At 48.6% G+C, this 25,116-nt stretch overlaps 3 protein-coding genes across 8 annotated transcripts; 2 read left to right on the forward strand and 1 right to left on the reverse strand.

The window, feature by feature from the left end:
- Positions 1-9: 9 nt before the first annotated feature.
- znf142 (zinc finger protein 142) lies at positions 10-8,369 on the reverse strand. Of its 4 annotated transcripts, XM_086145374.1 has the most exons (9): positions 8,143-8,369; positions 8,002-8,053; positions 7,174-7,576; positions 5,699-5,884; positions 4,782-5,615; positions 4,209-4,386; positions 1,434-4,128; positions 592-697; positions 10-491 (listed from the first exon to the last, which is right to left on the reverse strand). In XM_086145374.1, the coding sequence occupies exons 3-9, from the start codon at positions 7,565-7,567 to the stop codon at positions 43-45; spliced, it is 4,842 nt and encodes a 1,613-aa protein (XP_086001500.1). In that variant the 5' UTR covers positions 7,568-7,576; positions 8,002-8,053; positions 8,143-8,369; the 3' UTR covers positions 10-42. The 4 variants fall into 4 exon arrangements, with proteins under 4 accessions (XP_086001500.1, XP_086001499.1, XP_086001501.1 ...); XM_086145373.1 differs by having other exon boundaries at positions 8,002-8,369; XM_086145375.1 differs by lacking the exons at positions 8,002-8,053; positions 8,143-8,369 and adding an exon at positions 8,109-8,127.
- A 328-nt stretch (positions 8,370-8,697) lies between these two features.
- On the forward strand, positions 8,698-13,383 carry bcs1l (BCS1 ubiquinol-cytochrome c reductase complex chaperone). Of its 2 annotated transcripts, XM_086144595.1 has the most exons (8): positions 8,698-8,868; positions 8,999-9,305; positions 9,402-9,541; positions 9,633-9,827; positions 11,062-11,125; positions 11,205-11,377; positions 11,977-12,094; positions 13,069-13,383. In XM_086144595.1, exons 2-8 carry the CDS (start codon positions 9,103-9,105, stop codon positions 13,319-13,321), a joined length of 1,146 nt encoding a protein of 381 aa, XP_086000721.1. In that variant the 5' UTR covers positions 8,698-8,868; positions 8,999-9,102; the 3' UTR covers positions 13,322-13,383. The 2 variants fall into 2 exon arrangements, with proteins under 2 accessions (XP_086000721.1, XP_086000719.1); XM_086144593.1 differs by having other exon boundaries at positions 8,698-9,305.
- A 398-nt stretch (positions 13,384-13,781) lies between these two features.
- On the forward strand, positions 13,782-24,865 carry LOC147234746 (sterol 26-hydroxylase, mitochondrial-like). Of its 2 annotated transcripts, none has more exons than XM_086145378.1 (9): positions 13,782-14,136; positions 16,562-16,743; positions 19,008-19,207; positions 20,231-20,428; positions 21,303-21,466; positions 21,559-21,737; positions 21,800-21,881; positions 23,027-23,227; positions 23,762-24,865. In XM_086145378.1, the coding sequence occupies exons 1-9, from the start codon at positions 13,903-13,905 to the stop codon at positions 23,888-23,890; spliced, it is 1,569 nt and encodes a 522-aa protein (XP_086001504.1). In that variant the 5' UTR covers positions 13,782-13,902; the 3' UTR covers positions 23,891-24,865. The 2 variants fall into 2 exon arrangements, with proteins under 2 accessions (XP_086001504.1, XP_086001505.1); XM_086145379.1 differs by having other exon boundaries at positions 21,559-21,725.
- The last annotated feature ends 251 nt before the right edge of the window (positions 24,866-25,116 follow it).

Here is a 25,116-nt window from a genome sequence, read left to right on the forward strand (position 1 = left end):
TTCCCCGAGCAAATCAGATCAGTCTTTGGCGCCCATCAGATTTTAATTTCTTGCGCCGCCTCCGTCCTCCGGCAGCCCCCGCAGGGCCTCCTTCAGGGTCAACCCCCCGGTGTCCGAGTCCCGCACCACCCCTTCCTCCGCCGCCTCCTGCGGGTGGTGCCTCTGCAGGTGCTTGACCACCTGGAACCTCTGCTTGGCCCGGTAGCCGCAGTGGCGGCAGCCGAACGGCCGCTGCTGCGTGTGCGACAGGAAGTGATGTCGCAGGCCTGCCGGCCAGCGGAAGGCCTTGTGGCAGGTGCCGCAGACGTACGCCCGGCCGTCGCTGTGCTGCCGCTGGTGCGTCTTCAGGATGAACGCCGTCTTGAAGGCCTTGCCGCACTTTTCGCAAACGAAGGGCCGCGAGTCGCAGTGCTGCGTCAGCCGGTGGGCACGGAGGGCGTCGGCGCGGTTGGTGCGGTACTCGCACTCGACACAGGCGTGACGCTTCTCGCCTGAGGGACACAGATATCACCATCTTACATCGGTTATTCACCGATATCCACATCAATGTGCCTGTCCATTAACCCTTCTGACCCCCAAACCAATCAATACCCGTGTGTTTGGTCATGTGATACTTGAGCTGGGTGGCCCACTTGCACTTGTAGCCGCACTCCGGACAGAGGTACTTCTTCTCCTCCTGGTGGACCCTCATGTGCACCTGCCGTGGAAACAGGTTAAATGTCAGGCGCGTTTCGCATTTGCAGTTCACGGCTCACCAAAAAGGGGAGCTCTTTACTGCTTTGTAACGATGCCACATTGTAGCATGGATGCTAACTATTTGGTTAATTTACTCATTTCATATTTAACATTGAATAATTTGGGGAAAAATAATAATCTTGGGAGAAATGAAAGAAATTAGCTAAAAAAAAACTGATTTGGATAATTATTTGCTTACATTTTTTAATGGCGTTTTTCATGTAAATGAAAAAAAATAATTGAAGTAATGACTTCTTCAATTTTTATAAATCTTTAATAATTTTTATATTATTATAAATATTATGACCATTTTTTAATACATTTTTTAAAAAAAAAATAAAAGCATTTACAACATATAACTTTTAACAGTGCTATAATTTTGATGAGAACAACTTTATTAATCCCGAGGGAAATCGTTGTGCCAGAGTTTCAAGTAAAAATATAACAGTCATAGATAATAGTGGAAAGGAGGAAGAATAAGAAATATAATGAAATATAAATATAAATCATTTATTATTTTATTATTCATTTTATTATTTAAATTATTTGACGAATTTCACACTTCTTCCAGTGCTCTCTCAGGGAAGTCAGTGAAATTATTCGCCCGCATGTTTTATCTTCTATTTAAAACTTTAAATTTGATTTCGTCAATATTTGTGTGTATTTCGTGAAAGCGATGGCGGGTGGAGCGGCGGTACCTTGAGCCTGGACGGGCCGCTGCAGGCGTAGCTGCACTGCGGGCAGTGGTAAGGCTTCTCCCCTGTGTGGGTGCGAATGTGCCATGTGATCTTCTGCCTGTTGCGGGTGGAGTAGGCGCAGTCGGTGCACCTGTAGAGCCTCCGGCCGCCGTGCGAGCGGAGGTGCTGCTCCAGCACCAGCTGGTGGCGGCATGCGAACGGACAGCTGGTGCATCGGAGAGGCCCATCGGGGGCGGAAGCGTCCTCGTGCTCGTTGACGAGGTGCTGCGCTAGTAGCCGCCGAGAGCCGGCGGCAAAGGCGCAGAGCGGGCAGCGGTGCGCCGGATTGGTGCTCTGATGGAGCTCCAGGCCGTCCTTCGAGGGGAACGTCTCCTGGCGAGTGGTGCACCTGAGCTGAGGATGCACGCTCTCCCGGTGGGCCTTAAGTTCCGCCTCCCCGCCGCATGTGAAGTCGCACTGGCGGCAGCCGAGGCTAGCCTGGAGCCGGTGCGCGCGCCTGCAGTGGTTCCTCAGTGCCGCCTCTGAGCTGAAGCGCGCGGGGCAGCGGTCGCAGTCGTGACGCAGCTCCCCCGTGTGGCAGCGCAGCGTGTGGCGCCGCACGTCGTCCGCCGTGTAGCCACCGAAGTCGCACAGCGAGCACAGGTGTGTTGGCTGCCGGTCGTGGACGCGAAGTTTGTGCTGGCGCAGCTTGGCCGCCGCCCCGAAGGTCTTGCCACAGTCGTCGCAGGCGTGGCGGCCGACCCCCGTGTGCAGGGACTGGTGCTCCTCCAGCCGGTAGCGCCGGGTGGTGCTGAAGGGACAGTAGGGGCAACGGTGCGGACGGGCGCCCTTGTGTTTCAGCGCCACGTGTTGTGTCATGCGGCGCTCCTGCCGGCAGGTGAATACGCAGCTACTGCAGCTCAGGCGTTTGGGTTTACCTCCAACAGGACTTTTCTTGGAAGAATTTCTCTTGGAAGGACTTCCCCTAGAAGAACTTGTTCTAGAAGGACTTCTTCTAAGAGGATTTTCCTTGGTCGGATTCGTCCTAGAAGGGCTTGTCCTGGAAGGACTTCCCCCAGAGGGAGTTGTTCTCCTAGAAGGGGTACACCTGGAAGGACATCCGGAGCAGCGAAGCTTTCTGTGGACATCCAGCGCTCTTCTCCGGTTGCACTCAAACCCACAGTCTGGGCAGGAAAACATCTGAGGTCCCTCAGCTGCTCTGTCGACATCGACTGTCTTCTGATATCCTGCGCCTGATTTTGGACCTTCGCAAGTGGCGATATGGCGCCTGATTGCGGCGATCGTGGTTGAAGAGAAGCTGCAGCTCCTGCATTTAAACTCCCCGTCTTCTTTGGTGTAACGGGGCTTTCTCAGTGATGTCTTACTGACGTCATCTTCCAGAGGCGGCGCTATCTGAGTGTCGCCATGTATCGAAGTCGTCCCAACCCCGGGAGAATCAGACGCACCGACTTCCGCATCGTGATGGTGACAACCACCGGAAACTCCCGTTGAGCTTCCTGTCTGATCTTCTCCTGGTTCTCGCTGTGTAGCCCCACACCCTTCTGAGGCCTGCAAGCCCACAAAAGTCCGGGTCTTTCTAGGAACGGCGGGGCATTTCTTGGCCAGATGGCTGTCCAAGCCCCGCTTTTGTCGAAATGTGGTGCCACAAGCTTGGCACTTGTGACGGCATTCTCTGGCAGGGCGGTGTTGCGTCTGAGCACTGGGCCTGCTGGCGGCGTACACACGCTTGCGCCGGCAATGCACTTCCTTGCTGGGCACCACCAGCATCTGGACCCGCCCCTCCAGCAACATGGTCTCCGCCTGCTCCTTGTCATGCTTTTTCATGGCGCTCAGACCGAGTCCAGACTCCGGTGCTGGAACATCCGCCACACGGGCTGTAGCCTGATCTTCTTCGACTTGTTCCCGTTGAGGCTTTTGAGGCTCGGCGGCTCCACATATGTCACTCCGAGACGGCTCCAAGACCTCCCCCTCTCGCTCCTCATGAACGGATGGGGCGTCATCCCCCCTCTGGTCTGCAGCCGGAGTGGCGTCGCCCTGGTCTGGAAACTCCGCTCCCTCTGTCTTTTTGTAGTCAGTCGCCGACAGAGCGGTTAGAACCAGGGTGCAGTACTCAGGGCTGTTCCCTGATGGCGCATCCCAAACAACGGTGACCTCCTTCGCTCCCGGACACAGCGGAGCATCAGCGGCGCCTCCCTCGAGAGGAGGCTCGGGCGGCGGAGGCTCTTCGGCTGAACCAAGCGACTTGCTCCCAGGGAGGGGCTCACTGTAGAACCCCTGCAGGAGCCCGGTGGAGCTCCTCTCCTTCTCCTTGGCGGCGTAGTTCTCCAGCCAGGCCTTGTCGCCAGGTACGTAGCCATGTGCCTTCCTCTTGTGCAGGAAGAGGCTGACGCTGCTGAAGGCGGTGTAGAGGCAGAGGGCGCAACGGAACTCCCTCAGCCGGGTGTGCCTGCAGTTCTCGTGGTTCTGGAGCGCCTGGCGGTAGCGAGTGGTGTAGGTGCAGTACCTGCACCGGTAGACAGAGGACGCCACACCTTCGGTGGAGTGTTTGGCCAGCATGTGGTGGTGGAGCTCATATTTGCGCTTGCAGGCGTAGGCGCAGACCTCGCACATCAGCGTCTTGGCCTGGTGACGGAGCTTGTGGCTGTTGAGCTGGTCGAGGCGGTGGCAGCGATACGGGCACTGGTCGCACTGGTACCTGCCACACAGACGGATGTGGGGCGGTTATCAGACCCTTGTCTTCCGACTTCATCTTTTTCCAACGGGTTCTACATTTACCTGAGATCGCCGGTGTGCTTCCTCATGTGCACGTTCAGATAGTGCTTCCATTTGGTGACGTAGCCGCAGTCGGCGCACATGAAGTTCTTGCAGTCAGAGTGCGTGAGCATGTGCTTGGACAGGTATGACTCGTCTCGACACCTGAATTCGCACAGGCTACACTTGTGGGGCTTCTCACCTGCAAGAAGAAGCACGCTGTTATTAGGCTGCAATATGTAATGAGGCAGATTCTTGTCTCCTGTTTAAGACCTAACACTAGAGGGTCACTTAAGGGGGCTGGAGCCAATCCCAGCTGACTTTGGGAAGGGGGCGGGGTCTAAAGCCCATCGGTCAGCTGTCAATCACAGGGCCATGTATAGATACCGCTACACATTCACAGCATGGTCTTCTAGAGACCCATTGCTGTGTTGATCAGAGAAAATAGAGAGAACCCAGGCAGGAGAACATGGAGAGACCCCAGGAAGATGAATTTCGAGAGAACCTAAGCAGGAGCACCTGGATGGAACCAAGTAGGATGACATGAAGAAGAACCCTGTCTGCTACTGAAATGTACCACGAAGCTCTGCCCCTCACCGCTGTGCATCAGCATATGTCTCTTCAAGCCACGCTTGTGCGCCGTCACGTAGTTGCAGTGCGGACAGCGGTGGGTCTTCTCGCTGGCGTGCAGGCGCCCGATGTGCCGCTCCAACTCCACGGGGTTGAAGGTGACAAAGGTGCAGAAGGTGCAGGTGAGGCGGGTGGTGCCGGCGTGGCCCAAACGCCGGTGCTGCAGGAACGCTGCTTTATTGGAGCAGGAGAAGTCACACTGCGAGCAGTGGTATGCCAAGTGGGTGCGGTAGTGAGCGTCCATGTCCTGGTCGCTGGGGAAGATGGCGGCGCAGGCGTGGTGCCGGCACGCTACCACCTTGACCCCGTGCACTTCGGTGGCATGCCTGAGCAGCTCCTTGTGCACGGGACTCCGGAAGGAACAGCCCTGCTGGAAACAAGCCACCGGGCTGCTGCCCGCCACCACGCGGTGCGTCTTCATGTGCGCCTTTAGCGAACTGCTCTGGCAGAAACGCTGGCCGCAGGTGGGACAGGGGTACCCGCCACTGCTCGGGTCGTCCCCAGCCTCGTCGGCGTGCATGGTGACCAGGTGGCGGCGGACGGCGTTCCGCTCAACGGCGGCGTACTGGCAGAGGTGGCAGCGGTGCAACTTCTCGCCGGCCTCCCGGAGCCGGTGGATGCGCAGCTTGCTCCTGCTGGTGAAGAAGCGCTGACAGGTGGGGCACTGCAGGGCGGGGTCCGGGAAGTGAAGGTGTAGGTGCTCCTGCAGGTGGGAGCGCTTCTTGAAGCAGCGGCGACACTTGGGGCAGGTGTGCGTACGATATGTGAGCTCGTCGTCCTCGGCCAGATGATCTGCCACCACTGGACATATGAACATGAGGGTAATGGAATCAGAAGTTTGTTGGTTCGTCATTGTTTGACCGCTGGCTCTGAGGTGGACATACCTTTGGGAGATGGTGCCTCATCCTCGTCTTCGGCCACCTCCTTGGCCCTCTTCCACAGCCGTCCCCTTCCCGTAGGCTGTTCCCCCAACATGAGGTTTTGCGATGATGATGAGGGGCTGAGTGATTCCCTGTCTGTCTGTGTGAAGGTGGGAGGCTGGTCTCCATCAATGCACGCCGTTTCACTTCCTGATGATTAAAAATAACGCCAGAATTTTGAGTTAAGGAATATTTAAAGCCTTTAAACCTCCTTTCTAGACTTCCTCTCTTGCCTGGCATTTCCAACCGCAGCATCCTTCTACAAGGATCTTCACCATCTCTCCTCTGTACATATCCAAAACATCTTAGTCTGACTTTTTCAACCATGTACTATCCCTCAGATACCTGATCCTCTCTATCCTCCCCACTCCCAAAGAGAACCTAAACATTTTCATCTCTGCCACCTCCAGCTCTGCCTCCTGTCGCTCCCTCAGTGTCTCTAAACAAGACAACATGGCTGCTCTCATTTCCATCATCTACACCTTTCTGGTACTCTATTATCACCCCTGACAGCTTTCGCCTCCACTTCCATTACATTACATTACAGTCAGTTGGCAGACGCTTTTATCCAAAGCGACTTATAAAAAGTGCAATTCAGTCACCGAAGATTCGAAGTGCCAGTAGTCGGCAGTCAGAAGTGACCTCTCTACCAAATAGCCATTTCAGAACCATATACATACATACAATTATTTAATCTTTTCTTTTTTGTTGGTTTGTTTTTTCCGGGGTTGGAGGGCAAAGTGTGATTAGTAGGGTAGTGCTTGGGGAAGAGGTATGTTTTCAGCAATCTGCTTGCACACATTCTCCACTCTCTTCATGGCTCTGGACTTTTGACTCTTTCACTGTCTTTATCTCCACTTCCAGTGGCATCAATGTTCCGCTTAGCTCCCTCTCATTCACACAAATGTATTCTGCCTTGGTGTGGCTAACCTTCATACCTCTCCCTTCCAGGAAATACCTCTGACTCTTTGGATTTTCCTTCACCTGCATTACCAAAAGATCACGGTGTCATCTGCAAACTTGGAGATTCTTGTGTAACCTCCTCTGTCATCCTGTCCATCACCATAGTGAACAAGAAGGGGCTCAGAGCTGATCCCTTATGTAGTCCCGTCTCCACCTTCAACTCTGTCACACTTACATCACACCATAACACTTTCTCACAGCTGTCATACATGTCCTGCACCGGTATAACATACTGCCACTCCAAACTTCCTCATACAACCACAGCACCCTGTTGTATGCTTCCTCTCAATCCACAAAAGCGCAATGCAGCTCCCTCTGACCTTCTCTGTATTTCTCTATCGACACCCTCAAAGCAAACACTGCATCTTTGCTACTCTTTCTTGGCAAATACTGCACCTGTAGTATTGCAGGTGCATCTATGAAAGTGCAACACAAATAAAAACAAACAGAGGCATTGAATGTCGCAAGGCATCTACCTGGAGTGTTGTGTTCTAGAAGGTGGTCGCTCAGTTCTTTGCTGTTCTGGGAAACAAACTGGCAGCGAGAGCAGCCAAACGGCATGTGACCCCTCCGGTGGCTCTGCATCTCTTCCTGAGTGAGGAAGGAGGCCGTGCATGAGCGTAAGGGACAAGGGACCAGATAGAGGTCGTGGGTGGAGGTCAAGTGGGCCTGGTACTCCTTCCGATCTGTGCTGGTGAAGTGACACCCTTCCTGACCACAGGCGAACGGGCCCTCGGGGAGATGTTGGCCGCCGTGCAGGGTTTTAAAGTGGCGTTTCAGGGCGGCTGGTTTTGAGAACACTTCACTGCACCCTGAACATCTGAAGCCCTCAGGTGGGCATCGCCTGGACGGACGTCTCTGGGGCGCCATTTCCCCCCGCTGGAAGGAAAAGAGAGAGGAAGGTATGACATTTGTGTTCATGCATAAATGTCAACACGGTCAAATCTGACATTGCACTGATTGAATGATTAATGCGCATTTCGAATTGGTGAATGAAAATTGATAGTTTTACGGTTATAACATTTTACAGGAATTCTTTGATTCAGTTTGAGAATGGCCCCTCAATCATATCCTGACTGACAGTTCACATTTATATTTTACTAACTTGTTCAATTTAGCTTTTTATGTCCAAGACCATTCAATAAAACAATCTGTGTGGGCTCTATATAAACGCAAAACATTATTCCATTACCCAGATATGTCTGTTAATGAGTTGTTACACACACATTGCAGGCATAACATGTGAGTAGTAATTTCTGCTCCCGAAAAAAACTAAGTGCAATCCCACTGTTTACATACTGTACCTTCCAACCAGAAGCACGACCTACTGCCCAAGGTTTCCGCACTTTGTTTGGTCTGAAATCAGAATTCGGTGTGTTTTAAGCGCACCGGAAGCCAAAATATCACTCACTTCAAATGTTTAAAATAGCTGGATAATGCGATACCCTCACTGCTAGCGGAGCTAACGGTAGCATCCTTCCTTTTTTAATGACTAGAGAGCAATAAAAACTCTGGAGGGAGTCGTTTCGCCGGGATGAGATGATTTTTTCGCAGCTACTTGATTGTGTTATTATGAGATCGTATTTTTGTCTGGAAATCCATAACTATAAAATAATATACATTAATATACGATGAGTAGCGAATTTAAACGGCGGAACCGTTATGTTTATTGCACGAGGATCAAGCCGGAAGAGTATTTGCCAAACACCGGATGTTTGGTAGAGGTCGCTCGCTTTTCAGCTTGCGATTGCGAGATGGACACGCCCCCGCGGCGATATGATTGGCCAGTCTGTGACCGCTTTAAATCGACAAGAGATACAAAACCGTTATTTATTTTTCACGTCGCTATTTATTCAAATAAATCTTATCATCTGGGTGAATTAATACACTGCGGTTTTGACGCTAATATTTTTTCTAAATATATATATTTGACTTTTCTAATCACGTGATCAGAGAAGACCGGCCAATCACGACTCTCGAACGTCGCGAAGCAGGAAGTTTTCCATTCACCAGCGACATACGCATTCATACAGTCTGCACATGGGTCACCGGCAGAAAGAAGAAACTATTCCCGTAAAGAAGGCGAAGTAAGATGGAAAACGTTCAAGGTGACTAAGAGACACGCAGAAGGTTTCCAAATCGCGGCTGTGTCTGTGGCGTGTATTTCAAAGGTGAAGTAGCCCTGTCTGTTCGGGATGTCACACGAATGAGCGGATGACTTTGCGCAGTGTGTTCTTCGACCTGCGCTGTTTTTCAAACGGGTTATCGGTGATTCCTGACTACGTGAAATGCCGCTGTCAGACTTCTTGGACGGTTTGAAGGACAACCCGTACTTTGGCGCGGGCTTCGGACTGGTCGGCGTGGGAACAGCTCTGGCGGTGGCCCGTAAAAGCGCCCAGGTGGGCATGGTGTTCTTCCGCCGGCACTATATGATCACCCTGGAGGTACCCAGCAGGGATAAGAGCTACCATTGGCTGCTGAGCTGGATCACCAAGCACGCAACGCGCACGCAACACTTGAGCGTGGAGACGTCGTATCTCGCGCACGAGAGCGGGCGTGTGCACACGCAGTTCGACTTCCACCCGAGTCCAGGGAACCACATCATCTGGTCAGAGAGCCTCCACCCGACACACGGTTGTTCCTCTTGAGCCTCTTGGAAGGCCTCCTCGAGATGATCCCAAAAACTGATGTTGCACCGACACAGGTACGGCAGGAAGTGGATCCGGGTGGAGCGGACCCGGGAGAAGCAGATGGTGGACCTTCACACTGGGACCCCGTGGGAGTCGGTGACCTTCACGGCGCTGGGCAGAGACAGGCAGATCTTCTTCAACATCCTCCAGGAAGGTAGGCTTCCTTGGAGCGTTTCTCCTGCCTCCTCCTCCTCCTCCCACACCAGGTTTCTAAACGGCGTCCCCTTTTTTTTGTCATCCCTCAGCTAGGGAGCTGGCCCTGAAGCAGGAGGAGGGGCGCACCGTCATGTATACGGCCATGGGCGCAGAGTGGAGGCCCTTTGGGTTCCCAAGGCGACGCAGACCCCTCGGCTCGGTGGTGCTGGAGGCCGGCGTGGCGGAGAGGATCGTGGACGACGTGAAGGAGTTCATCGGGAACCCCAAGTGGTACACGGACAGAGGTGGGATGTTCCTCGGACTGCACTTAGACCTCTAATCACATCTTCTGGACGATCATTGGCCTCCATCTAACACACTTCTTGCACGCTGACTAACTTCCTGTCCTCTCCCTCCATCCATACATCTCCTCCCTGGAACGTCCTGCCTGGGAGCTCCAACCTCACTATCCTTCTTCCCAGATCTTCTCCATCCCCCTCTGTCCATATTCAAACTATCTCATTGTGACTTTGTCGCCAGAGCATCTAACCTGTGTTGTCTTTTTGATCCTCTCCATCCTTCTTCCTCCCAAAGAGAACTTCCTCATCTCTGGTTCTGCAGACAACATGGCCTCTCTCATCTGCGTCTTCTACACCTTTCTGTCTCTCCTCTATCGCCCCTGACCCTTTCCTCCACGCGTTCAACCTTCTTGCAAACGTCTCTCCACCACTTCTCTTCACCCTCTCCATTGCGCTGGACTGTTGGATCCAAGTGCTTAAACCCCTCCACCTCCTCCCCTCCTCGTCGTTCCATGTTGGTCCTTCTCGCTCAGAATACATGTAATCTGTCTTGCTACAGCTAACTGTCATTCCTCCACTTGCTCCTTACTTTCCCTGCATCTCACAATGTCATTGGCAAACATAATCCATGGTTATCCATCACCATAACAAGATCGCCTGAAATCACTGATTGCTTTTGCTTAGCTTGTCAATTTGTGAATTGATCGCCTGATAATCGCTAATGTGAAGAATTAAAAAAAAAACACAACAAACAGTTAATTAGTTAATAAAATGGTCATGGGGATAGGCTTTGGATTTGTTCCCGTCGATGAGTGTAAAATACAGGCAAGTGAAGCCAAAGCAGAGAACCCTGCAGCGCCCCCTAGTGTCCTGGAGGTCAAAGCGAGACCGAGCCCGTGCCGCGGTTCCTGTTGCCGTTTGTTAAGTTACAAATCGTCACAGTCTTAAAATAATCGCCTAAGTCATATTTTTACTAAAATGTTTTTCTTTTTTGCCTAAATCATCTCCTCATGATGCTTACCACCTCTGGCAAAATTGCCTACATCCTCAGTTAAACAGATCGTGCCATTCTACCCCTTCAGTAGAAATTGCCCACGTCAAGAGTGTGTCAGATGGTTCCGTTTTTTGTGTTTCCTGAAAAATCTGAAAAATTGACTTAGGCGATTATTTTAAGAGGGTGACGAAATGGCGCCCGTGTTTTGCAGCCGTGTTACATGAGGCCGTTTTCCCGTCTTACCAGGGATCCCCTACCGACGAGGGTACCTGCTCTACGGACCCCCGGGCTGCGGGAAGAGTAGCTTCATGTGAGTGTACGTCCCATTTTGGTGGAGCCCCTCCCCCTTCCCACCGCCGCCTCTCACGCCGCCACTTCCTCTCTTCCAGCACGGCCCTGGCGGGGGAGCTGGGCTACAGCATCTGCCTGATGAGCCTTAGTGACCGCAGCCTGTCCGACGACCGTCTCAACCACCTGCTGAGCGTCGCCCCGCAGCAGAGCATCATCCTGCTGGAGGACGTGGACGCTGCCTTCGTCAGCAGGGACCTGCTCCCCACCGAGAGTAAGACGGACACGGGGGAACATCTGGGGTGAAGAAGGAGCAGAAATATATTGAATTATGGCGCATGTTTACAACATTAGAGGGACGGCACATGATCGATGTTCTGCGGATAAAAGTCTGAGATGGTTTGGATGTAGAAGAATGCTGAGGGTGGAGCTGCCAGGCAGGGGGTTCTAGAGGAGGACCAAAGAGATTTGTCCTCACTTCCTCATGTCTGTGGAGGTTCTCACTCATCCAGGTCATGATAGATTCTTGCTGAAATCTTCTTGTTGTGGCAACTGGACTTGAATTTCTTGACTTGGAAGACGTTCCCCCCCTCATCCGAGAGGCACTGCAAGTCAACGTCTTGACTTGTGGCATTCCACAGGGGTTAATTTTAGAGCCCCTACTTTTTGCGCCTTATGTCCTCTTACCAGCATCATCTTAGGTATGAGCCCTTTGGCAGGAGGTTCTAGAAGAAGACCAGAAAGGAGACGTATGGATGGAGGGAAAGAGGACAGGAACTTAGTTAGTGTGAGAGAAGAATGTGGAGGTAGATGACGGGTTTACAATAACATGACCTTTGCGTAACACTGAGCTTGTGTCTGACTCGACCTCAGACCCCATGGCCTACCAGGGGATGGGCCGGCTGACCTTCAGCGGCCTGCTGAACTCTCTGGACGGAGTTGCTTCGTCTGAGGCGCGCATCGTCTTCATGACCACCAACTTCATCGACAGGTAACCCACCCCCGGCCCCCTGTCCACGCTTCCACCGCTGTGCTCTTTTGGAGATGTCCAACCGGACAACAAAACCCAGGTGCACGTTTAATTACGGGTAAAACATTGCAAACATCGTCCTCAAGGAACTGAAGCCGGTGAGGATGAGTGACATGTAGGTGAGCCTATGGGGCCTCAGGGGAAGCGAGAGTGACATCTCTTGCTGTGTAGAGCAGGAGGTAGAGCAATCGTCTTTGGAACCGAACATTCCTGGGTGATTCCCGGCTCCTGAACCCCTAACTGCACCCCTGACGCTGATGGACGGCAGCCTACTGCTCATCGTTCATCCATGAGGGGTTCATTGCACAGAACAAATTTCGCCACCAGGGATTAATAAAGGATAAATTGTTGTTATTATCTAATGGTCAAGTGGTAGCAACCGACTAATCAAAGTATAAATGTAATTCCATTGTAGCATTATTAGTTCATACGCTATCTGTATTGCTTATCCTGCACTCGTGGGACACGTTGAGACTCGATGCTGAAAAAGCCCCCAGGAGGGAATCCAACTAGTTCTTGCTGTGAGGCTGTAATTAGCTCATTATCTTCGTTGGTAAAGGTTCAAAATGACCCCAAACTTCGACACGCCACCTCTCTCTGGTTAGCCGTGTAATGTTCTCTTCACAAACACCAGAGGCTACTCCTAAAATTCACATTTTGACCTCAACGGGCAAAGCGCTCAAACCAATTCCAACCAACCAAATGCAAGGTTGCAAGCAACGTTGATGTCTGAAGCTTCAGAACATCATCGGCGGTGTGATAACATCTTTGGTATTTTAATTTTTTAAAATACTTTTTTTTTAGTCCATTACAGGAAATGCAAAAGCGGCCATCCAATCAAGGATGACCACGCCACTCGCTCGCCTGCTTATTTTTAGCAATTTTAAGTCAGTTTTAGGTAATTTGCTCAAATCCTGGTGTCCCACGCTCCGCAGGCTGGACGCAGCACTGATCCGCCCTGGTCGCGTCGACCTGAAGCAGTACATCGGACACTGCACCCACGCTCAGTTGGCGGCCATGTTCCGACGCTTCTACCCTGACCAGCCCGTGTCCGAGGCGGAGCGCTTCGCCGCCAGCGCCTTGGCGGCCCACGGTGACATCAGCGCCGCCCAGGTGCAGGGACACCTCCTGCTGCACAAGATGGACCCGGCAGGCTCCATAGACAATGTCACGCTGATGAAGCAGTGACGGGACTGAGGGAGAAGGTGGTGAGGGCGCCACACCAAATAAAAATGTATGTTTTTCACAGATTCCTGCTCCGGGGTTCGGAGAGGTTTTATTTATTGTCATGTTTTTGTCCGCGTTAAAAATAAAAAAGCCGTCGTGTGTCTTTAAGCAGCCGGGACAAAAAAAAATTTGATTTGTTTATGTCACCGGGTCAAAGGTCACGACCCGCTCCTCGGGTCAGGGCTGCCCAGAAGAACCTCAGCTGACGTCGTGTGAGGCGGCGGGTAAATCATTAGCCGGGAGGAAGTCAGAGATCATCAAGATGACATCTGGTGAGTGTGATAGGAAGCCAGACCACCAAGAACAGCAGCTGAACTATTATGTAAGACCGTTGAAATGGTTAAGTCACCAGGGGCTGGCGCAACCCAGAAGCGGCCCCTGGAATCCACTCGCATATTTTCCTGCAGGCTGTTAACCCACGACAAGGTGAAAGCGTGCATTTGTGCGAGGATCCTCTGGGCACCTCGGAGGGCCGATCCTAACCCCTCCCTTCTCGGCACACAGCTGCCTGGAGCTCCTCTCGTAGTCTCTTCTCTGCAGTCATGTCTGCTCCTCTGTCACGCTGGTTGGCGGGGAGGCGCGGGGCCGCCGGCGTCAGTCGGATCCAGATGGGACGGTCCTCCAAGTCCTCCTGCTCGTCCGTCTCCGGGCCGGGATCCCTCTTACCTCCACGGGAAAAGCCTCGGACCCTGCAGGACCTCCCTCACGTCAGCCTCTGGGAGATGCTTTACAGGATGGTTTTTCAGGGCTTCTACAACCGGTTGCATGAGTTGCAGGTACAGTTGTCTTTCTAATGTTTTATGATTTCTATAAAACACAAACAAATGAAAGTGGAAATGATCTCAAAATATGCCTATTGGACTGGAAAGAATTAAGGAGTGACGTAAAATGAGCAAAAATTGATTATAACATTTACATATCATCATTACAATATCGTTATAAATGTTAATTACAAATATTCCCTAAAAAGTAAGAAAACATTTGTCTGGAAATTGGTAAAAGATCACTTGAAAGAACAACAATTTAGAACTCATAAATGAAGAAATTATCAAAAAATATGCTGAATATATAATTATGCATAATTATGAATTAAAATAAAAGACATTCTGCAAAAATAAAACAAGAAAACCACTTGTACATTAAAATGAATCTGAACTAAATGGGTATATCAGAAAAATATCCTGGAAATTATGGGACAAAAATAGAAATATTATTGCAAATAAAAGATGGAAATCAATTTGATAAAGATACAAGGTGTCTTACGGTGACTTCACTGAGAACCATGTGGCATTAAAATAGAAAAAAAAACAGAACACAACCATTGTCCCTTCCTCAAGAGGAGCCCGTCCACCTCCCTGAGTGACTACAGGTCAGTACTTTGAGAGACTGGTGCTGGCCTACATTTAGAGCGACATCCCAGAAACCCTAGACCCCTGCAATTTTCATACCGGCCCAACTTGTCCACTTCTGATGCCATAACTGTCACCCTCCACTCCTCCCTCTCCTAACTCGTCCCAAAACAAATACTCCTACATCAGGATGCTCTTTGTGGACTACAGCTCTGCTTTCAACGCGATCATACCCCACAAACTAACAAACAAAACGTCCATCCTTTGCTTGCACCCCACCCGCTGTGACTGGCTCCTGGACTTACTGACTGGCAGAACCCGGTCTGTCAGGATAGGTAACAGGACCTCAGCCAGCATCATCATGAACACGGGCACTCCTCAGGGATGTGTCCTCAGCCCCATCCTCTACACCCTGTTCACCAACGACTGTGTTGCCTCCAATGAGAACATCATCCTGAAGTTCGACACCGCGGTGATTGGACACATTACTGACAAGATGAAACGGCTGACGGGATGGAGGTAGCCAGTCTTGGAGAAGTGGTGTTAGGACAACAACCTCACCCTCAAGGAGATGATAGTGGACATGAGGAAAGAGAGGAGACCTCATCAGCCACTGTTCCTCCAAGGTCTTGAGGTTTAGAAGGTGTGATGTCTCAAATACATGGGTGTCCACATAAGCGAGGACCTCGCCTGGTCCCTCAACACCCCTCAAACTGTCAGGAGGGCTCAAGAGTGGCTGTACTTCCTGAGAAGATCCTGCCAAAGATCCTCAGCAACTTCTACAGTTGCTTGTTGAGAGCATCCTGAGCAGCTAAATCACCGCTCTGGACCGCAGACGCCTGCAGTGAGTGGTGAAGACCTCAGAGAGGATCACCAGAACTCCACTGCCTTCTCTGCAGAGCATCTTCAAACACAGAGACCACAGGAGAACTGCCTCTATTGCCAAGGACCACACCCACGCCCAACATGGACTATTTGCACTCCTACCCTCTGGCCGGAGGTACAGGAGTGGGAAATGTAGATACGCAATAAAAGAACTAGTTTTACCTGACTACTATCAGACTCTTAAACAGCTGACACTTATTTTTCTTGCATATGTAAAGTCTACTGCCCTTTTAAACAGCACGTACCCTTGTACCTGTACTTTGTGAGTTGCACACAAAGCTGCACTCATAGCCTTATTGCACTGCCACTGTTCTATTGCACTGTTCATAATCATATCTATAATCATATTTATAATAATGTTTACACTCTTCCTGCCAGCACATATCCAAATGCACTGTGGACAGCAAAGTAGGAATTTCACTGTACAGGGAATCACATTTCTTTGACAACGCTTTGAATCTTGAACTTCGGCATTTAAATATTAAAAAGAAAAGCTAAGATAGTCCAATCATAAAATGAATGTATAGAATTGGTATTTTTGGACAAATGACAATCTATTGAAAGAATGGGCAAATAGATGAAAGGGACAGCTAGCCCAGCTAGCTTGGATAGGGACTAGCTGTCTACCCATCCATCCATCCATCCATCCATCCATCCATCCATCCATCCATCCATCCATCCATCCATCCATCGTCTAGCGCTCATCCTGCACTCAGGGTCACGGGGATTCGAGAGGTGGGGGTTTGATCTGAGAGCCACATAGAGAGACATACAACTATATAAGCATCATTTTGAGACGTTTAACCATGAACACTTAGAGACATACAACCATTCACCCTCTCATTCACACGTCTAGGCTATATAGGGTCTCAGCTGGACCTCCTGCATGTTTTTGGACTTTGGGATGAAATTAGAGAAGCCAGAGGAAAACCAATGCTGACATTTACCAGTTTTTCTCTGCCTCCAGCTGTATGAGAAGAAGAAGTACGGGTCGATGTTCAGGAACGGACTGAAGACGGTGTCCTTGAACACACCGGAGCTGCTGGAGGAGCTTCTGAGGAACGAAGCTAAATTGCCTTCCAGAGGGGACATGGGTTTTTGGAAGGAGTACCGTGATATGAGGGGCTTCGGATACGGGCCCTTCACGGAGTAAGTCCTGAGAGAGTGATGCAGATTCATGTCTGACGTGATGAGCCGCCATGGATCTGAACATTCTGTCCAAACTAAACATCAAACCAGAAACAAAACAAATGTTTGTTGTGGGTAGTGTGTAATCTTTAGCAATCATTACTAGAATGTTGCAGAATTGTATTCAAGTATACCCTCTATACTTAATTGTATAGAGGGTTTTTTAAAGACACAAAGAAAAAAACACCGGTACTTTTAGTGATAAATGATACTGCGCCCGTTGTTTTTTCCTTTTCTGAATTTAATTAAATCATTTCACAATATTTTGGATCCAGATCTGGTCCGTCTGCTTCTGCTTCTGTCGAACACAAGCTATTTTTTGCCTTCTCACTATAGCGCTTGTCGACTTGGACCAGTAAGCACTAAACATCTTCCTAGGCGCGGGAGAGAGGTATGGCTTCGGTGTCTCATGAAAATAATAGACTAGTAAAAATTAGTCGTATAGCTAACAAATTTATTGTCTAAATGAACAGGAAAAACTCTAAAAGGCAATAACAAAAATAATTCTGGCATGGGTCTAGGTTATAGTGGCTTGTTATGTAAGTGGAAGAGTTGATCTGCAGAAATTAGGTGTGTGTGTGTGTGTGGGGGGGGGTTGTTATGCTGATGAGTGCCGTTCGTTGGAACAAAAGAGCAATTTAGTGGGATTACCTGGATTGGAATGTGAAAAGGAAAAGAAACGAAAGAGTGAAACCTTTTGCATCACATGAACTGAGGCATATGTGGATGTTTCTGGGAGCTTGTTCTGGTGGTGGATCTTTCCTGGTTGTTTATGGGGTGTAGATGGTCCTGGTCCGTATCTGCAAATCCGCCTTGGTACGGCGTTGTATGTTTGTGAAAGGTTGTGTCTGAGGCCCCCTCCTCTGTTCAGAGACGGTTCTCAAGACGATAAAACTCGGTCACCATCTTGCTTAATCAGTTTTAAAGTGTGCTTTATCTTTTTTTCAATTCAAGACCAGGGAGCTCAATAACTCACGTTCAAAGTGCGAGTTGAAGAGGGGGGAAAAAAAAGTAGAAGATCTTAGTTGATCACTATTCTCCAGGCAGCGTAGTGCGCCTTATACATGTAATTCCTATATTACTACATTTTAACAGCCCTATTTTCATCTGCTTCTAACAAGCTATTTTCTCGTCTTCTCACATTCACCGGTTGTTCTCAGGCATCTGATTGGTTAAAGACATGCTCAGCTAACGCTACGTCTTACCGCTAAAAGCACAGGGCTGTGCTAAAGAGACCCTTTCTTCTTCCAGGCTGTTGATATTTTTAAAATTCTACATGGTTTGTGGATGTGTAATTTGCCCAGAGCTAAAGAGGAAGTTGATGGAATCAAGATGATGGATTCAAAGGGGGGAGACTTTCAAGTTTTGTTTATGCTATGATGTCGGCTAACTAATATTGCTCATACATCTAAAGACTTTGGAAAAGACAATCATCTCACACCTGCTCACATCTAAAGTCTAGTTTTTTGAGCTTTTGCAAAGACTATGAATCTTACAGAGTCACTATTTCCAAGACTACAAACAGATTCCCACCTACCGATATTTCCACTGGGTATTTGCAGAGCCTCTTGTATTTCAGGCCATCACTTTTCCTTCTCCACTAGCTCGTGATACATTGGCAAGTCAACAACGTCCAAACCGGGCCGTTCTGCCCTCCGCCCAGCCCTCCGCTGCTCTTTCCCGACGCTCCATTTTGACCCGTTCATCCATACCACCAACAAACACTATCTCCGCTGCCAATACCATTCTGGCGATTGTTTGTCTACCAGGTTCCTTGTTTCCGATTTTGTGCTCATCTCTTGGTTGTTGATTGTGTTATGTCCCAGTATCAAACACATTTTAATTGTCCAAGACTCGGAAAAGACTGGTCTAAAACTGCTCGGTTTACCACCTTGACGACCAAGATGCCGGGAGTGTGCGGCGATTCCAGCGACACTCCAGTAAGAGTCTTAAGATTTCTTCATGACCTTCAGCTTTGTAAATCATAAGGTGTTCGCCCAGCTTAACGTGGCGCGAAACCCAGGTGGCTGGAAACCCCTCACCGTGGTCACATCTGGGTTTTTGTGCTTGACGGAGCGGTGACATTACGATACCATCGGCTGCAGCTGGATGTTGTGTTGGACCGGATCAGATTGTGGCGCAGGTTTAGAAATCAGTCCCTGTATTTTTTGTTGGAATTGGATGTTTAATTGGTGGAACGGTATGTCTGTGTTTGTGTCCCCCAGGGAAGGGGAGAGGTGGTACAACCTGAGGGCGGTGCTCAACAAGCGAATGCTGCATCCGAAGGACTCGGTCCAGTACGGCGCCGTCATCAACGACGTGGTCACCGACTTCATCCGGAGGATTTACCATGTCCGTGAGCGGAGCCAGACAGGAGACCTGGTGGACGACCTGGCAAATGAGCTGTATCGATACTCCCTGGAGGGTGAGTGGAACTCATCCCAGCCCCAGAACCGATTCCTACAGCGAATATCCTGTGTTTTAACTTGTTCACTTTTTCAGTTTCCGAAGGTTTGTTATTTCTGTTATTAAGTCAGTTCCCTTTTGATTTGTTTTGCTGGTTTCCTTGCTGCTTCTCAGGTATTTTTTTGTAGGTCTTTGGGAGTTTCTAGTAGTTTTTTTAGGTAATATCTGCTTGGGGAAACACAGTATTTAGCAGCTGTTCACAGTTGTTAGCAGTGGTTAGCGCTTCCATCACATAGCAAGAAGGTCCCAGGTTGGAAGTCTCTAGTTGATGTCTTCATGAGAGAAAGAGCATGGAATTCCTTTCCTGAGCATTAGGGCCATGGCACCAAATGTAAAATTTCGCGTTGAGGTTACGCCTCTGCTTTGCATTGTGTTTTCTTGGATGTCTTGGATTGTCCAGACAGGGCTTATCCCAGAAGCTGTCCAAATTCGTTACTTACAAAAAGAAATGCACAAAGAAAAGCTGAGTTAAATGCGTTTGGTCCCTCTGCTGCAACTGAACGTCTCTGGACTCGTCGGTAGAGCGGCTCGTCCCACAAACCCACGAAGATATACATATATTCTCATCAGAATGCTTCTTAAAGTTTCACGCAGGAAGTTGTTTGTCAAGATGAACCAAAGGAACGTCACAGAAACATACGTCTCTCACATTGTTTTCATGGTGTCCCTTGGGGTCAAGGTCTGGGCGCCTACTGGACACTCCCACAGATAGCTCGATAAACCATCGTAGTCGTCTCACCAGTGAGCCCAGACAGGAACATGTCGTCCGACACGAACTATAGCGCAGTCGGAGTGCGAGAACCATCGTAAACGGTGGAGGGAAAACGAACAGTAATATTCCACATGTTAGGTGAATATGATGTGAATGAATGGTCTCTGTATTACCGATGCATGAGAGGGTGAATGGTTGTTTGCTCATTTGACAGCCCTAGTTTTCATTCATTTATCCATTTTTCACCTAAACTCCGGCCTCTCCGAGCAGGGATCGCCTCCATCCTGTTTGAGACGAGGATCGGGTGCCTGGAGGAGGAGATCCCCGCCGGCACGCAGCGCTTCATCCACGCCATCGCCCAGATGTTCTCCAACAGCATGGCGGTTGTGGTGACGCCCCGGTGGAGCCGCGGCCTCCTCCCATACTGGGGACGCTACATCGACGGCTGGGAGGGGATCTTCAGCTTCGGTAGGAGCTCCGATGAATCACGAGGGCGGAGTCACGTTGAAACCTCACCAGTAAATGACATGAAAGTGTCCATGAACCTTTTTTCCCCTTATAAATGTAACCCTTTTTGTAATAATCTTCGAGAATCACCTCTTTCTTTCATGAAGGATTTCCCAGGTAGTGGGAATTCGCTTAATCCCGCAAACACTGAGAGCACTGCCTCCCCCACAGAAGTTAGCAAAACAGAGCAAAATCGACACGCAAGGGATATAATTGACCCACAATAAATATACAAAGGATTCAAAATGGCTGCACAATAGGGACAGAAGAAATATGAAGAATATACAATTGGCACAATGGATACATAATGTATACACAATGAATCTACAATTAATATACATAGGAAACGATGAATACAGGATTGATACACAATGAATACGTAATGGTTACAAATCAAATATACTATGGATAAAAAATGAATATACAATGGACTCAATGGGTACACTATTAAAACACAATGCGCATAATTGTTACTTGATGAGTTAACAAATGTTTAACAACAAGCACTTTGGATCCATAATCAAACCACAATGAATAAACAAAGGGCGGATGGTTACGCAATGTGAACACATGGATACACAATGAGGTCACCATTAGCATATAGCGACGCCTGCAGTATTGCCACTTATCGTCGGTGTTTTACATTTTTAAAAAAAACAAATACTTGGCTGGAAACTACTAGTGGGCAACACAAATACAAAACAGATAACTATTACTCAGAGAAAACTGCGTCTTAAAGATATCTATTTGAAACTGCAGTTCGACAAATAGAAACGAGTAATTCGCAATTTCCCAGCGGGTCCCAGTCAGCCTGAAACCTCTTTGTCCACTCCAGCTAAAGCCTTGATCGACAGGAAACTGGAGGCCATCCAGCGACGCGTTGACGACAACTGTGAGGTTGAGGGCGAGTACCTGTCATACCTCCTCTCAAGCACGAACATGAGCATTCAAGATGTTTACGGCAGCGTCGCGGAACTCTTGCTAGCCGGCGTGGACACGGTAATGACTGAACCTGCCGTTTGCCGCCAAAGGGAAAGCTAAGCTAACCTCTGTTTTCACGCTGCGGTACTCGCCGCCTCACTCCCGTCCAGACGTCCAACACCCTCACCTGGACATTACACCTGCTTTCTAAGAACCCTGATGTCCAGGACAGGCTCTACCGGGAGGTCTCTGCGGGGGTCCCCGTCGACCAGACCCCCGGCGCTGAGGTCGTCACCGCCATGCCGTACCTGAGGGCCGTCGTCAAGGAGGTGCTGAGGTGCGACTCCAAGTGAGCTGCAAACAAGTGACGCCAACGTACAAGGAACTGTGTGACCAACCCTTGTTTCTTAGGATGTATCCAGTGGTCCCGCTGAACGCCAGGGTCTTTGCTGAGAAGGATGTCGTTGTTGGTGGATACCACTTCTCAAAGAATGTAGGTCTGCATGATTTTGTAAAAACAATGAATACACCGCGGAACCTTGACTTGCAAGTGCATCAACGTAGGAGTTTTCCGAGATACGAGCTGTGGTTTAATCGTTTTTCTTCTTTCTAATTCAAGCCAAGATTTTAGTTACCAGCTATGAGATTAGCATTTGACACTGATCTGGCTTGGTGTCAGTGAAGTGGTGTTTAAAAACAGAGGGAAGCGTCGTCACTAGCTTGGCCAGTGAAAATCATGGAAAAACACGAATGAGGCGTGCGTGTTGTCGACTCGTCCGTGAAGAGATGCAGAAGTCGTTGTCGGTGAAATACCGTGATCAAGAGTATAGTCTGGGAGAAGGCACGACATATTTACGGGGATTTGGTGCGGCAGACGGCGGGAACGCAAACACGCGAGGCATCGGAACAGTCATTCAAAGTCGGTCGGGAACGGTTTGATCGTTTTAAAAAGAGGATTCAATTTTTTGGTGGATTAAGTTTAGCAAAATGTGCGATTTAAATGTAGCAATGCATCATAGCATTAAGTGTGAAGACATTAAGTTCCGTCCCATTTTCCAGGTCGATACATTTAATAAAACCAGTTTATTCTTTTACGTCTTCTTTTATTGCGTATTATTTTTTCATAAATTGTTGGTCATTTTTTGTGCATTTTTCTTACTAAAAACATGTCACAAAACTGGGCAGCTGGGACAGATTAATAGTGTTTTAATTCATTTCATTTGGGAAATTTAATTGATACATGAGCATAATGGAGGGACAAATTAAACTTGTAAGTCCAGGTGTTACTGTACAGGACTGTCTCAGAAAATTAGAATGATGTGATAAAGTTCTTAATCTTCTGTAATGCAATTAAAAAAACAAAAAAGACTTTTTCATGATATTCTAATATTTTGAGATAGAATTTTTGAGTTTTCTCAAGATGTAAGCCATAATCACCCAATATTAAAATAATAAAAGGCTTGCAATATTTCAGTCGATTTATGAATCCAGAATGTATGACACTTTTGTTTTTGTAATGGCATTACAGAAGATAAAGAACTTTATCACAATATTCTAATTTTCTGAGACATTCCTGCATATGGGAAGAAACTTCAGCTATAAAAGCAATATCCGAACCAGCGCTCGGTTTACTTTCAGACGGTGTTCTCGCTGTGTCACTACGCCGTCTGCCACGACGAGCGGACGTTCCCTGAGCCGTCCGTGTTCCGGCCGGAGAGGTGGCTGCGTGACGGCCGCCGGAGGCCGCACCCCTTCGGCTCCATCCCCTTCGGCTTCGGCGTGAGGGGCTGCGTGGGACGTAGGATCGCCGAGCTGGAGATGCACGCGTTCTTGTTCCGGGTGAGCGCATGAATCAAGGCTGCGATGAGAAACTCATTGGCGCTTATTATTTCACCCGCATTTATGTCTCTGCATGACGTGTGGACAGGCTGAACCCCATCTCCCGCCCAATGATGTTAGGTATAGGTTCCAGCAATATAGGGGGATGGATGATGAATCATTTTATTCAAGTTTAATCTAAAGGTATTATAATCCCATAACTCACTTTCTTTATTTCCAACCTCTTGAAAGAAATGTCTCGAATTCCTTTCATATGAAATTTCTGTTGGTTTTTAAGTTTGTTTTTTTTTTAAATTGCTTCCGTTTCGTTGATTTCACATTTCGTTTTCAGATAAGATGACTATTTCCACAAACAAAACATTTATTTCTCCTTTTTAGATGATTTCTCGAAATTTTTACGATTTGACACTCAATTTCAGGTCACTTCTTCGTCCGTTTACCGCGGCCCAGGTCTTATTTTCATGTGGTCCTCTTGCAGATTGTTGTTGACAGGCTGGACGAGGGCTTTCATCCGCTGTGTTTGTTTTCTCCCAGCTGGTGCGGCTGTTTGAAATCCGACCAGGCCCGTCGGCCGAGGACGTGAAGTGTCTCAACCGGATCGTACTGGTCCCGGACCGCCCGCTGAACCTGCACTTCCTGGAGAGACGGCGGGGAGCCTCATGATCCGCGACTGGTCTCTCTGCAGCATGATGTTTTTATTTTTATTTTAAATAAAGAAAAAATATCTTTTTCAGGGGATAATTCAACTCTTATTATGGTACAGCCTTTTTATCAATCAACTCTTTCCACGTTTAACATCTTATTTCTGGATGCTTTTTTGAGGAAAAAAAAAAAAACAAAAAAAACTGAACTGTCTACTGTTTTACTGGTCAAATACATGTTATTAAACATTTTTCAGCACTTTAATTTGGATTTTCTTTGCAAATACAAGGATTGTGCAGAAATATACCCAAAAAAGCACTCTCTAAATAGCCCCGCTAATAATGAGCATTTCAGAATTGTGTTTTGATCACGATTCCAATTGCGTCCTTTTATTTTAAAGGACCAAACTGGAACTCGACTTTTGTGATTGTGACAGGAACTATGAGGACGTACCTCATGGGATAAATACACAAAAAAATAAATAGAATTGACTTTTTGAAGTGTTTTAAGACAGAGGAATTGGGGTCTTTCAGCAGGAAAGATTTATCCCAGGAAGCACTGTGAGAGTCACCTTTCCTTGACTTCTCCAATGCCTCCAACAGCGTCCAACCCACTCTCTTTCAGGACAAGCTGCTGAGTACGCAACTTTACCCTGACATCACTGCCTAGATCCTGGACTACCTCGCAGTATGTCAGGGTTGACGGCTGTGTTTTCTGAGGCCGTGGCAGCACAGGAGTTGCCCTAAGGTACTGTCCTGTCCCCGTTCCTCTTAACCTCCGACTTCTGGTTCAACTCCGAAGTTCTCCGATGAGTCTTCCATCGCTGGATGCATCACAGAGGAGGAGTACAGAGGTCCAATTATGAGTACAGTATACCCTTGTTTTTCGAGGGGGTTACGTTCCAAAAAGAACCCGTGATAGGCAAAATCCGTGGGGTAGAAACCTTTATTTTTTTTTTACAATTATTATACAATTAAATACTCTATTATACATTGCTGCTGTCGTCCTTATGTTTTTTTCTTCCTTCTTTATGGAACGAACGGAAGATTCATTAATTCCGTGATGCCGACCTATAGCCGCATAGCTTTTATCTTCCCTTAGCATGTCCAGAAGTTTAACTTTATCTGCGATAGATAGCATCTTCCGCTGCCTTTCGGGCCCTGCCGCAGGTGCTTTTGTCGGTCCAGAGCGTTTTGTCAACATTATGGGTTTTAGAGAAACTCAAAATTGCAAGAGAATTTGCATAA

Source organism: Fistularia commersonii, chromosome 4 (assembly GCF_037954325.1).
Source record: "Fistularia commersonii isolate RoL2024-O1a breed Wild chromosome 4, RoL_Fcom_v1.0, whole genome shotgun sequence".
In the NCBI taxonomy this organism is placed as follows: Eukaryota; Metazoa; Chordata; class Actinopteri; order Syngnathiformes; family Fistulariidae; genus Fistularia; species Fistularia commersonii.